This window comes from Carlito syrichta, unplaced genomic scaffold (assembly GCF_000164805.1).
Source record: "Carlito syrichta isolate Samal-C Ts95f unplaced genomic scaffold, Tarsius_syrichta-2.0.1 Scaffold308881, whole genome shotgun sequence".
Lineage (NCBI taxonomy): Eukaryota > Metazoa > Chordata > Mammalia > Primates > Tarsiidae > Carlito > Carlito syrichta.
In genome coordinates this window covers 613714-628732 of record NW_007252977.1, presented here as the reverse complement: position 1 = coordinate 628732, position 15019 = coordinate 613714, and the positions used below count along the sequence as shown (strand labels likewise).

Sequence of the window (15019 nt, the reverse complement as noted above, 5' to 3'; positions counted from 1 at the left end):
TGTGTAACAATGTTCATAAAGTTAACACTGTGCTGTACACCTAAAAATGGTTCAGATGGTAAAAAAACACAATGAAAAGGAAAGAACTACTGATACATTGATACTACTGATACAAGATGGATAGTTCTCAAATGCAATATATGAAGTGAAAAGAGACAGACTCAAAAGGCTACCGACTGCATGATTCCATTTATGTGACATTCTAGAAAAGCAAAACTATAGAGACAGAAAATAAATCAGTGATTTCTAGATCCTGGGAATAGGGTAGGGGTTGACTACAATGAGGCATAAGAACATTTTCTGGGATGATGGAACTCTTCTATATCTTGATTGTGGGAGTGTTGGTTACAGACAGCATGCATTTGTCAAAACTTGAAGAACTGTATACTAAGATGAGTGAGTAGTTAAACTGCACAATGGTGATGCCATTAATAGAAAACAGGAGGTGAGAGATTGCCTGTTTGGCCGGAAAGAATTTGATTTTTATTTTCAGAGACAAGGTTTGCTATGTTACCCAGGCAGGACTTGAACTCCTTGGCTCAAGCAGTCTTCCTGCCTCAGCCTCTCAAAGAGCTGGGATTACAGGCACACGCCTGAAGAAAGGGGTGGCTGATAGTGTTAAATGCCTCAGAAAGATGAGGCAGAAAGATGAGAACAGCCAGGTGAACTGAACAATTGAGAGGTCAATAAAGATCGTCATGAAAGAACTTGTACTAAGTATGAGTAATTTCAAGTCTAGTGCTGCTCTGATGTTGTTTGAATGGACCTAAAGAGTATTCAGACTTTGGGTGAGGAGGTGGGATTGGCAGTAGTGGGAATCTGCCTGGGAGGCGGGGAGCACACCTCATCAACAAGGGTACCTGCACAATGAATATTTGTATACCTAACCCTGAATTGTACCCCACAATTTAAAATAAAAAATATAAAGGTAAAAAAATAAAAACCAAAAAGAGTATTCAGACTTTAGCTGAACTCCATTTTTGGCATTTGCTGGAAAATGAACCTGATCTACAAGCAGGCAAGTTTTTGCTTGTAGGTCTCAACGTGCATACAGCTTATTACGTGCTTTTGGAAATGTTCCATGTCAACATTTAAGATTATATTGTCATGGAAGTGAAATGGTGCAAATTTATCCATACGATCAGTAACTATTTGCCAAAGCAGCATTGTGTATGGGTTATTTAGGCTCAGCCTTTATGTAGCACAGTTCAGTATCTTTCAATGAGAGGGAGGGATAAATAGCTGCAGAAGCTTATGTAAATTTCCAGTCAAGTATTTGAGGGACTGTGGCTGTGTAAGAAACCTTGGTCTCTGTGCTGTGTGTTTGTCGGGGAGGCAGTAGTAGTAATGTGTGTGTGTGTGAAAAAGCTCAGAATCCCAGCTCTTGCCTTTAAGATCCAAAATTTAATCAGGCTCTTTTTTTTATAAACAGCTTTGTTGAGTTATAATTTATAGATAATAAAACTCACCAATTGTAAGTATATAGTCAATGATGTTTAATAAATGTATATAGCTGTGTAGCTATCATTGCAGTTCAATTTTAGATCACTTCAACACCTCACAAAGTTCCCTCATGTCTATGTAGTCAATCCTTACTCACACCCTTAGCCCCAGGCCACCACTGCTTTGTGTTGTCTCTAAAGTTCTGCCTCTTTCTAGAAATTTCATATAAATGGAATAACTCAATATGCAATTTTGAAAGTCTGCCTTCTTTTAATTAACATAATATTTTTGAGGTTTATCCACATTGTAGCATGCATCAGTAGTTCCTTTATATTGCTGAAAAGTTTTCTACTGCATAAATACAACACATTTTGTTTATTCATTCACCAGTTGAGGATGGACATTAGGATTGCTCCTGTATTTTTTCTACCATAAATAATGTTACTGTAATCACTCATGTATAGGCCTTCACATGGGCCAATGTTTTCATTTCATGTGCTTATTAGCTAGCTATTCATATAGCTCTGGTAAAATGTCTATTCAAATCTTTTGCCTACTTTTAAAAATTGGTTTATTTTGTCTTTAATATGGGCTTGAATGTGTCCCCTAAAGTTCATGTATTGGAAACTTAATCCTCAGTGCAATGGTGTTCAGAGGAGGGATTTTTAAAAGGCGATTAGGTCATGAGGGCTCTGCTCTCATAAATGAATTAATAAGGCAGGGCACGGTGGCTCAAGTCTGTAATCCCAGCAGTTTGGGAGGCCGAGGTGAGAGTATTGCCTGAGTCTGTGGGTTCAAGACCAGCCTGAGTAACATGGTGAGACCTCATCTCTACAATAAATAAAAAAATTAGCTAGGAGTAATAGCATGTACTTGTAGATCCAGCAATGTGGAAGGCCGAGGTGGAAGGATCACTGGAGCCCAGCAGGTTGACGCTGGGGTGACCGTGTGCATGCCACTGCACTCCAGCCTGGGCAATGGAATGAGACTCCAACTCAAAAAAAAAAAAATAAAAAAGGGATTAATGTCATTATCTTGAGAGTTAGTGAGTTAGTTCATTATTGCAGGAGTAGGTTTGTTGTAAAAGCTACCTTCTTGCTTTCTCTTGCACTCTCTCTAGTCTATGCGATGCCTTCTGCTATGCTATGTTACAGCAAGAAGGACCTCACCAGATGTGGCCCTTTGATCTTGGACTTCCCAGCCTCCAGAATCATCAGCCAAATACTTTTCTATTCATTATCCATCACTGAGTTTGTGGTATTCTGTTGTGACAGCAAAAAAGAGACTAAGATGGTCTGAATAAACAGTATGCTCTCCCTACCTTACGCCTTCACCTGCCATGATCACAAACATATCCCTAGCCTCTCTCTCTAGCACCCACTTCTTTTACTTCTTTCAGAATCAAAATCCCAGATGTTAAGTTGTATCATGTCCTATCACTTTCTCCTATTCATCCTATGCACCCTGAACTCCCATTCCCCCACCATGGCATGTGACACATTTATTGAAATCAAACTCCCAGTCACCTCAACTTATTCACTAATGTTTTCTCTACCTCCTCACAGGAACTGAAACTCAACTTTCACTTGAAGACCACAATTTCTTTGAAACTCTTACCAATAGAGGCCACACCCCTCCTCCTTGCTGACTCACAGAGAGGCAGGTGAGATGTCTTCTCATTTCCCAATACCTCATTCAGATCCTGTTCTGCCAGTCATCTCTCAAAGTAGCTGCCAATTCTTTCTCTTTTCAAGTCCATGCCCTCCATGAACATTATTTTCTGCTCACCTTGTTTGCTGACATCAAGGGGTTGAGTGTTTTTCTTTTTTAACTGCCATTCTCAAGGACTGAAACATCAAATGTTTCTCTGCCTCCAGACATCACAGTCCTCTTGACTTATGACATATGAATAGAATAAGTATACTTTTCATTTCATTCACCACCTGGGCTCCTCAGCACACTCTAGAACTTCAACTTCCTCAAGTTACTCAGTTTCCAAGATCCTTCTAGCGCACTGAGTAGCAGTGGACCCTGTTGGCCATCCCATTTCTTCTGGAAACTTTCTGGCTTTCATAGTAGTCTCTTCTCTTGGGTCTCTTGTCTCACTATTCTTTACCCTTACTTTTTATTTGTAGATTCTACTGAATAATTGCTTTGGGCTCTTTGAAGTATATTCCCAGCCTTGACCCCTGCTATGGACTGAATTGTGTCCTCTGTAAATTCATATGTTGAAGTTCTAACCCTAAATTGATGGTATTTGAAGATGGGGCATTTGAGAGTTAATTAGGTTTAGATGAGGTCATGACAGTGGGGCATTCTTGATGTGATTAGTACCCTTTTAAGAAGAGACACTGGAGAACTTGCTCTTGCTCTTTTGGCCATGTGAGAACATAGTGAGAAGGCAGTTCTCTTCAAGTTCGGAAGAGAATCTTCACCAGAGCCTGACCATGCTGGCACCCTGATCTTGGACTTCTAGCTTTCAGAACTGTTAGAAATAAATTTCCTTTGTTTAAGCCAACGAGTCTATGGCATCTTTTTATCACAGCACAGGCCGACAAATACAACCTTTTTTGAAAAGTTGCAGATCCACATTTCCAAGTGCTTGATGATGGACGTCTCTGCCTGAATATCTTACTCTCAAGTCAAACTCAATATGTTCAAGGATCAACTTGATATTTTTCTTTCTATTCATGCTTTTGCTCCTGCACTTCACATTTTTAAAAACTGCACCAACATATAAGTTTGCTCCTCTTTGACTTTTATTGAGTCCTTGATAAATACTATTGACTACCTCTGAGATGCTCCTCCTTCCATCTCTTCCTTTCCATTCTCATTGTTTCTGCATTATTTCAATATTCTCATTTCATCCTCCTCCTCTACTCAGATCATCTTACACAATGAGGAATTGTAGTCTAATCTGATTACATTTTAATGTTTCCACATGGCAAGAGAATATATTCCAGACTCTCTAGTTTGCTTTTCAAGGACCTCTATGATCTAGTGTAAATATATTTTTCTCAGCTTCACTTTGTGCCTTCCATTCTTGCCAAGCCACCAAGTAAGTACTGTTTCTTTAGAATTTTAAGGATGCTTATACTTTCCTGCTCCTTTGCCTCACCTGGACTGATATTTCCATTCACCCAGCTTCCCAATCCCAAATCTATTATCCTTTGAGTCCCATTTCTTTCTTTCTTTGTTTTTTTTTTTTTTTTTGAGTTGGAGTCTCACTCTGTCACCCAGACTGGAGTGCAGTGGCATGCTCCTGGCCACCGCAGCCTTGACCTGCTGGGCCCCGGCGATCCTTCCGCCTCAGCCTTCCAAGTAGCTGGAACTACAGGCGTGCGCTACCATGCCTGGCCAATTTTTTTGATTTTCTTGTAGAGATGAGGCTTGCCAAGTTGCCCAGGTAGATCTCGAACCCGTGGGCTCAGGCAATCCACTCACCTCAGCCTCCCAAAGCGCTGGGATTATAGGCTGAGCCACGGAGCCTGGCTGAGTCCCATTTCAGATGCTACCTCCTCCTTAGGGTGTAGGAGGGTATGATGGCCAGGTAAGTATCTCTCCCATCCTCAGTGCTCCGGCACATGCCTTTTAAAGCTTGTTTTGTGAGAGGAGGATGGACCTTGTAGATAAAGGAGGGCACCTTTCTAGCTAGCTCCAGGGATCATGCCCTTACTGATAGACATTCCTCCGTTACAGTTTCCAGATTTCTTGGAGTCCTTGCTGCCCTGGGGCTATAAGACCCAGGACTCATTCCAATGTACTCATGTCACAAACATTGATGACCATCTCTTCTCTTTCTTGCTAAGTCAAAGCTCCTGGAAGACAGGGTTCCTGCCTGATTCAGCTCTGGGCTATGTAAGGAGCCAGGATGGTACCTGACTCAAATATTTTTTAATAAATGAGTGCTCAGTCTGTAATCCCAGCACTTTGGGAGGCTGACACGAGTGGATTGCCTGAACCCGTGGGTTTGAGACCCACCCGGGCAACTTGGTGAGACCTCATCTCTACAATAAAGCAAAAAACTAGCCAGGTGTGGTAGTGTGTGCCTATAGTTCCAGCTACTTGGAAGGCTGAGGCAGAAGGATCACCTGAGCCCCGCAAGTTGAAGCTGTGGTGGCCGTGAGTGTGCCATCGCACTCCAGTCTGGGTGACAGAGACTCCAACTCAAAAAAAAAAACAAGTGAATTTATGAAAATATACTATGGTATCTATCAAACAATCAAGTACATTTTTCATATAAAGAAAACTAGAATTAGTGTTTTTGTTTTTTGTTTTTTTAAATCAAGTAGCCTTAAAACTACAAAGAAAGTTGGGTATGGAGGTAAAAGAGGAGAAAGTCAGGAATGATCGATACATTACCACATCCGACTTGGTGGTAAACTTCTGAGTTTGCAAGCTTTCCAAAGCCATCCACTTCACTGGCAGTTTTGCACCTGTTTTGTTGTGTACACTATAGTATTCTTTGTCATATATATCTCTGGCAAGACCAAAATCAGCAACCTTGACGGTGAACTTTTCATCCAGCCTACAGAAAGGGCAAAAATGGTTACTGCTGTCTGAAATAGAATTATTTATAATAATGCTGAATATCCACAGAGTATTTGAAATCCATCACTTCTGACGGGAGTGCTTCATCTTGCTTGTATTGACTAGCACTAAATTATAATAGAATTCTTGAATAAAAATGCCTGACATTTACATTACAAATTCAACAGGCCAAGGAAAGCATCACGAATAGTATGGCATAATGAAATCCTTTTGCTCTAAAGAAGATCTGGAGAATCAGTAACACTGTCTCCCCTTGGCTGCCACATAGGTACAACTCTCTACCCAAGCAATCACCAATCTTCATTTGCCAACTTATTATCAATACTTAGTTTTATATGGGAGCATCCCAGGGGACTGCAGTTTTACTTTTTCCTTCTCCAATGGGCTAGATTGGTCATAAAATTCGTATATCCCACCTTCAAGGTAACAGAGAAGCATCAAAGGAAAACAGCAAAACAACAAAGGCACGAAAACAACAAAATCAGTTTCCACTATCTGGGGCTATGCATCCTCTGTTTAAGCTGGTTTTTATGTTGTTACATTGACCAAAACCAAGGTAGGAAATTAATAGCACAGCTCTTTCATTCACACATACCATAAGTCATGAATCAGAGCTGGGCAAGGGAAAGCACTGAATCAATTACAAACTGTTGACTGTTGTGTTATACAGTCAGGCAGCCAGACACAAATAAAGTTCTTTGTATATTCATTCCCAAATACCATTTTTGGTAGGGCTTCTGCAGGCTGACTTCAAATCCACTCTTGGGAAGTTACAATATATTGGTATTTGTGTTACCAACCCTCTCCTTTTCACTGTAAAATGATGAAGATCAAATTCTCCCTCCCAAACACTAATGTAGTGTGAAACCACAACACTGGGGGCTACTGGTGGGGAGGACCAAGAAAAGCAAAAGTACACAACAGCTGTTCAAGACCCCCTGTGAAGAATGCTTTTTACATTCTGAGTTTGATAAAGCCTGAAAGTCCCGCCCACATCCTCAGGGCTTATACATAGATTTAAAACTGTAACGGAAATAAAGAACTTTTGCATAAGAAGAGAAAACAGCCTCGCTGGCATTGAACAGTGGGAAACAGATTCCTCCTTGTCACTTAATTTGGACTGTGGGCACAGGGATTCTAATACTTACATACAGTTTCTTGCAGCCAAGTCTCTGTGAACAAATTTTTTGCTTGCAAGATACTTCATGCCTTTGGCTACTTGAAGACCAAAGCCAATAAGATCTTTTACGGTTGGGTTCTGTAATCAAAGAGAATTGGAAAAGCATAAACTAAGCGTCTACTGTTCTAACTTTGATCTTATTTATAAAATTTATCTAGTCTCAAAAACAAAAACAAAAAACTTGTGCCCTGTTGATATCACCATCCATTTGTTAACTATCTATTGTATGCAAAGCACCAGGTTATATTTTTTATAGATTATGGTTACTTCTTATACACTTCTGTGAGGCATGCGTTACAGCTTCCATTTTTTGGATGGGGAGGTGGAGGTGTTTTTAAATGTAGGTTTTATCATTTTTCAAGTATGATGAGGCCAACAGATCGGGAGGTAATTGCCACTGAAAAGATAGTTTGCTACTCACAGTTTGCAAGAAGAGGGAACACACCTTGTCATGTAGGGTCACATGGGGAAGCACTGGAGACCCTCAGGAGGCAGAGGGAGTGAGGGGAAGCACGTGGGCAAAAGCTTTTATTGTAGTTTCCCAGGGAAGGAATGGGTGAGGCAGGGTCAACAGGTTTAGGGTTGGTTAATCTGAAGTATTTCCAAAGGCTCTGGGGTATAGGAGCTATCTTGAGTTGTTTGGTACCTGACCCCAGGGTAATTAAGGCAGGTGGATAATGGCCCAGAAGGTGAAAGCCAGATAAGAAAGGTGACCAGGGAATGGGATCTGGATTGGTTGGTTTGCACATGAAAGGTACACCCTGAAGGCAAGTTGTTTACTTTCTCTAAGAATTAGGTAACCCTAGGAAAAGCAGTCCTTCTGGTGTTAGCAAGGCCCCAGATGCCAAAGCATCAGAAACACTCTGTGTATGTAAGAGGCTGGGAAGAAATAAGTCACCCCAGACATTCAGATTTTTAACCTAAGTCTGCCAGCTGAAAGCTACATTGTTGTGAAGTGAACCAGAATAGAAGCTTTCCTGCTGTCTGAATGAAGCCCGAGTCCACAACTCCAGTGGTCCTGCATGTCCCATTCTCTCCAAACTCCACCCACAAAATTGGACAGACAGGAATGCCTTTAGTAGCTATGAGAACTATATCTGAGGTTACATAGCCATCACTTTGGCTAGCAGGCCTGACCAGGGCCTGGGAATCAGGAGCAGGGTGTCTCCTCCTCAACAGCTACTATGAAATCTATAAGTGCAAGAGGTAATCAGTGGGGACCCTGCAAGAAGCGTTGCACCCCCCTCAATGCACACAGCACATGGAGAAGCCCAGTCCTTGTTTTAGGCTTCTCTTGAACACACATCTGAGTTCGTGGTCATCATCAATATCGACTCCTTGGGTCAAAAAAGGCCACAGTACTGTTCTGTATTGGATAATGGGAACTCTCTAACATGATTTAACCTTGGGGGAATAAATACCCAGGGGAAGGTTGCACATTCAACCAGATCAATCCAACAGCTTAATGAAAAGAGTAAGCCAGACTGTGTGGTCTGTCAGGGCAACTTTGTGCTTTGTAAGGTAAATCCACCTTCTCTGCAAAAAATTAATTGCCAGGCAGGGTTTTATTCTTTTGGCTGAATACAAAATATTCATTTACTGTTCTAGAGCTTATTTTCTCTGAGAACTTGATTCATCTTTATAACATTGTTTTTGATTAAGGGTAAAGCTACTTCATTAAGTTCTGCAGAGACCTGGACAGCAGGAGCCAAGAAGGAGCCTGAGACCATCGATGAGTTCAGTTCTGGGCACTCCTCCCTCCATCTGCCCTGGTCCTGGGCCTGGTCCTGGCCTGGCAGACACTTGCTTACTCTTCAGATTTGGGCATAAATGTCTTAAAGAAAACTCCACCTGAGAGGAGAACCTGTTCAGTAAATGGTCCTGGGAAAACTGGCTGACCAGATGCAGAAGATTAAAATGAGACCCCTACCTATCACCATATACAAAATCAACTCTAAATGGATCAAAGACCTAAACGTAATACCTCAAACTATAAGAACCTTAGAAAAAGCAGGAGACACCCTTATGGAAATTGGAACTGGCAGCCAATTCCTGATCAAAACCCCAAGTGCCCATGCCATAAGAGATAAAATAGACAAGTGGGACCTCATCAAACTGACAAGCTTCTGCAAAGCCAAAGAAACCATAGAGAGAGTGGGGAGACAGCCCCCAGACTGGGAAAAAATATTTGGAAATTGTATGTCTGGCAAAGGCCTAACATCTAGGATCTACAAGGAACTCAAATGTGCTGAAAAGAAAAAAACAACAGCCCCATTAAAAAGTGGGCAAAAGGTATGAATAGACACTTCTCAAAAGAAGACAAATGAGCAGCCAACAGACACATGAAAAAAACTCAGCTTCACTAGTCATAAAGGAAATGCAAATTAAAACCACACTGAGATATACATAACTCCAATCAGGATGGTCATCATCAATAACTCAAACAACAGATGCTGGAGAGGTTGTGGGGAAAAGGGAACACTTCTGGACTGTTGGTGAGAGTGTAAATGAATACAATCTCTGTAGAAAACAGTTTGGCAATTCCTAAAAGATCTAAAAATCAACCTTCCATACAAGCCCACAATCCCCCTACTGGAATATACCTGGAGGAACTCAAATCACTCTATGAAAAAGATGTCTGCATATGCATGTTTATTGCAGCATTATTCACAATAGCAAAAACATGGAATCAACCGTGCTGCCCATTGAAAGAGGACTGGATTTAAAAAATGTGGTACACAATGGAATATTTCACAGCCATAAAGAAGGACAAAATTATGAACTTCGCAGCAACTTGGTGGACTTAAGAGTCTATAATACTGAATACTGGGTGATCTATCACAGAAACAAAGAAGTGAGTACCACATGTTCTCACTCATAAATGGAGTTTGAACAATTATCATAATACTATTAGAAAGGGATTGACAGTAGTGGGAAACTGCTGGGGTGGGGGGAACACCTCATCAACAAGTACCTGCATAATGAGCATTTGTATATGTAACCCTGAATTTTACCCCACATCTTTAAAATAAAATAAAAAAAAGAAAATTCCCCCTTGCAAGAGCCTAAAAACCTTTTTTGTAACTCTGAGTTCATTCATTCAACCAGTATTTACTGAGAGCCTGCGGGCTGAACACTATTTCAGGTGTTAGAGCTACAGCAGTGAACAAAAGACACACAACTCCCTACCCTCATGGCCTTACATTCTAATGGAATGAGTGTGTGTGTACATATACATGCATATACATATGGATAGACAAACCTATATAGCTATCATTTATTTGTTGTTTAGTGCAGCATTATTCAACAGAAATATAACACAAGCCACATATGTAATTTAAAATTTTCTTAGTGTCTATGTTAAAAAAAAAAGTAAAAAGAAACAGGTGAAATGAATTTCCACAATTTATTTTTCAATCCAACATATCTCAAATATTATTTCAGCCTGCAGTCAATATGAACAATTATTAATGAGATATTTTACCTTTTAAAAGTACTAAATATTCGGAATCTGAGATCTATTCTACACTACAGCACATTTTAATTTGAACCAGCCACTTTTCACATGTGGCTTATGGCACAGTACTAGGCAGTTCAGGTCTGTTGTATCAGAAGATGATACAATGTGGTGGAGGAAAACAGAGTGAGGAGATTGAAGGCATGAGGGTGGGTGGTCAGTTGTAATTTTAGACAGGCCAGGGAAGCCTCATTTTGAAGGTAACATTAGGGCAAAGAGCTGAAAAGGATGAGGAAGTCAGATTTGTGGGTATTTGAGGAAAGAGTGTTGTAGGGAGTGGGGACAGCCAGTGCAAAGGTCCTGAGGTAAGAGAGTGTGTGACAAGTATGAGGAACTGCAAGGGACTCATTTGTAATTAATTCTTCACTGTCTTCTAGAGTTAAAATTCTATATGGGCCAAGGCTCGCTCTGCCTCTGTCCCATGCTTTGCTCAGTTTCTGGCAAACACTAGGCACTCAAAGATGACTAAATGTCCATATCAGGGGCAAGGTGGAGCAAGGCTTCTTGAAGATCAAGTAAGAATCACCGCCCCAGGAAACCCTTCTAGCTATCATTATCTTCCTACCAGGATAGAAGATTTTGAGGTACATTTGAACGGTGCCAAACATTTTATATGCGCACCTTTGGCTAATAGCTTTTTAAAAGACTTTTCTTGAAGGGATACTAGTTCATCAGTTAGTTCGCTTGGCAGTCTACTTACGTGAGTTTCATTTCGAATGAAATTTCGAAGGTCTCCATGTTTCATGTATGGTAGAACCACCAGAGGAGACCCTTCACTTCGAAGGCAGATTCCCAAGAGCGAGAGGACATTGGGATCACTAAAATCTTTCATGATGATTCCCTCTGTCAGAAACTGGGAGACTTCCCCTATGTCGGTGATTCCTGAGAAATCCAGTAGTAGAGACGTTAATGTCATTATGGAACAGTGCATTCGTTGTCAAACTTAGATAGAAAGAGCAATGAAATGTAAAGCCATAGGGTTCATGTCTCGGTCTGAAGCCTCAACCTCAGGGTGTTCTTTTTACAATACGTCTGAGTAAATGATGTCACCCTGCACTGTGCCTTTAAGTTGCCACCTACAACCACTTTTGTAAGACAGAGTCCAGTAAACAGTTTGTCTCATCCAGAACCACGGTTTGTCTCATATTAACTTAGTACAGACTGGGTGTGGTGGCTCACGCCTGTAATCCCAGCACTTTGGGAGGCCAAGGTGGGAGGGTTGCCTGAGCTCAGGAGTTCAAGACCAGCCTGGGCAACATAGTGAGACCTCGTCTCTAACAAACGATTAAAAATAGAAAATTAGCCAGTTGTGGTGTCACATGTCTATAGCCCCAGCTACTTGGGAGGCTGAGGCAGAAGGATCACCCTGAGCCCACAAGGTTGAAGCTGAGGTGAGCTGTGATCATGCTGCTGCACTCCAGCTGGTACCGAGAGAGTGAGACTGACACAAACAAACAAACAGCTTAGTACAAAGTTTGTACTTAGGTTTCATACAGACTGTCCCTTTATTTACCTCATGGTCAAAATCCAACAAAATTAACCATAATAGAGCACTGCTCAGCATGAAGATGTATAGTAAACAAACAAACAAAAAGCCTTAAATAGTTTTGGCAATAATGTATCCTGTAGGAAAACATTCTATTTGTGCACTTAAAACTTATTAGTTGCAATATAATTATGTAATATGGCTGGTTGACATTTTTCAGACTGCTGAAAATTGTAAGCAGAAAATTAGAAACGGGAGTAGAAAAAGCAAGCATGTGAGACCTGTCAACAGAGGTGGAGCCAGGAACCCTCCAGCATGTGGAGTACCCTGGGTTATATAACATAGTAATTTATGGGTATCATTATAGCTCAGGATCATCAGTAAAGACTTAATTTGTGCCTGGAAGAATTCCTTGTTTCTTAAGCAGAGTATGCATTTCATCTTAAAAGGATTTTCTCAATAACAGCTACAATTTTAAGAAACGTTTCAGCATTAAAAAGGGGATAAGTTTCACTCATTTAGAAAGTTTGCTTATGTGGAATACTTCACTCTCCAAAAATGCGGATAAATGAGGTATTATCATACTTATGATTTTTCAGTTTTTTGCCAGCGTATTTTTCTTCTGTTTGTCTTATTTCATTTTTAAAAATCTTTTTAATGCAAGTTGTGGTTAAAAAATAATTATAGTAATGCCTGTGGGTAAAATGAGTCATTACTACTGTATGTGCCAACATGCTTCCAATAGTTTCCATAAATGTAACTTGCAAAACAAATATTAGAAACCAAACATAGTTAGATGATACTCCAAGAAACTCATCTCTCCTACATCTTTACTTATGGGGGATCTGAGGGATAATTTCAGATAAAATATTTCAAGAAGACTTTAGACCAAATAAATTTTCAGGATTCAGCCCTGAAATTTCAGAGGTAGCTGATTTTCCACAAGGGGAAAGTATAAATCAACATTTTGTTATAAGCTATTGATTAGTCTGCAAACCACAGAGTATGCTCCATTGTTAATTAAAACGTAACTTACTATTCAAAGATTTCACAGCACAGTGAATTTTCTTGCCCTCATTGTCCAACAAAGTCCCATGATATACGCAACCAAAATGCCCTATAGGAAAGAGGGAACTTGGTTAGTGCTGCATTATGTCTAATTATGCAATAATTATTTATCAAGTCCTTCATGACCTTCTTTTTTCTAGATGACAAAACAGTATATTCAAAATACTTTTGATTAACAATACCACCGTGTACGTGTGTGTGTATAAATGCCCATGAAATACATTTAACTCAAGGATATAAACAATATGATTATTTAACACATGATAAAAACCATAGGTGATATGACTATTATTAAAGGCTAACATAATAAAATATCCAGTCATAGTGGAACCACTAGAAAGAGTAGCATTTCCTTTATAAAAGAAAATCATTATCTTTAAGGATTTAATATTTCCAAATATGAAAATAAAGTTTTACTGACATGAAGAAAAAAAATAAGCTCCTTATATTCCAATAAACAGAAATGAAATAAAAATGTTACCATTATAAATAAGATTAGTATTATATAGGACATGGATTTCCCCCATTAGTCACCAGTTAATGCATAATCCAGGTTGGCAGAAACTGAAAGGCAGTTGCCCAAATGAGGCAAATTCACTCTGACTCATTTCAGCTCGTTCTCTCTGGTTTTAACCACATCATTTTCCCAATGGTAGCCTTTCATCCAGTGGCTGTAATTTTCTCCAGAGGTGCCAAATGTCTGATAGCTGTGTAAGTCATTCATGAATTAATTCACCCAGCCAGCCAAGGCACCCTGAGTGTCAAGTATGTGTCAGGAATTAGGTTGCCCTCTCATAATGCAAAGATGCATAAAATAAAGCCTGTGCTCTGAGGGCTTATATCCTCCTGGAGAAAAATATATCAATAAGTAATAGCACACATTTATAAAATTGTTAATGATTATAACTTCAAAAGAGAAATAATTGCCATTTTAGCATCTTTCATGAGAAAAAGTTCTAACTTTGTAATATGTAGAATTAGTAAGTCCACACACTCTAAAACTGGTGCAATTACTGAGAAATACACACACACACACACACACACACACACACACACACACACACACACACACAAACACACACATATTTCTTTTTTTTCTTTATTTCAGTAGCTTTAGGGAGTCCAAATCATTTTTGGTTACATAGTTGCATTTTATAGTGATGAAGAAGTCTGGAATTTAAGTGTACCCACCACGCCTACCTGTGCATGCTGTACCCAATAGATGGTTTTTTTGACCCTCCACATTGTCTCCCCTCCCCCATCTGCGTCTCCAGTATCTATTATACCATTCTCTATGCCTTTGCAGATCCTTAGTTTAGCTCCCACTTACAAGTGAGAACATGTGGTGTCTGGTTTTCTTGAACTATACATTTTCTGATATGAGACATGGAAACAGGTTAGTTAAGAGTAAGGCTGTTGGAGTGACCTGTGATTGCATCACTGCATTCCAGCCTGGGCAACATAGTGAGACCTATTTCTAAAAAAAAAACAAACAAAAATGCTATAAATCCTAACTTACTAATGTCTTAATAAACCATTTCTTTTTTTCCCAATTTTTTGATGTTACTAGAAACATGTTTATTTCTCCATTGATTTGTATTACATGGGTTTGTAAAAAAGCTATAAGAGTATAAACAAGCTTTGTCAAAAATTCAGCTATTTATCCAGTAAATGAAAGTCTAATAAACCATTTATAATTCATGACAAGTAAAGTCCTCTTTATCCATCTTTCCAAATTAAAGATTGATTGAAAACAAGGAAGAAATTAAAAAAG

General features: G+C 39.7%; 1 protein-coding gene across 2 annotated transcripts in view; it reads right to left on the bottom strand.

Moving 5' to 3' along the window:
* The window catches only part of MET (MET proto-oncogene, receptor tyrosine kinase), a 93015-nt gene that overhangs the window by 7588 nt on the left and 70408 nt on the right, over positions 1-15019 (bottom strand). For both annotated transcript variants that reach the window (XM_021716727.1, XM_008066339.2), the window contains 4 exons: positions 13214-13294; positions 11392-11573; positions 7143-7252; positions 5806-5971 (listed from right to left, as the gene is read on the bottom strand). In XM_021716727.1, coding sequence (XP_021572402.1) covers positions 5806-5971; positions 7143-7252; positions 11392-11573; positions 13214-13294 — 539 coding nt within the window. The remainder of the gene's footprint in view (positions 1-5805; positions 5972-7142; positions 7253-11391; positions 11574-13213; positions 13295-15019) is intronic.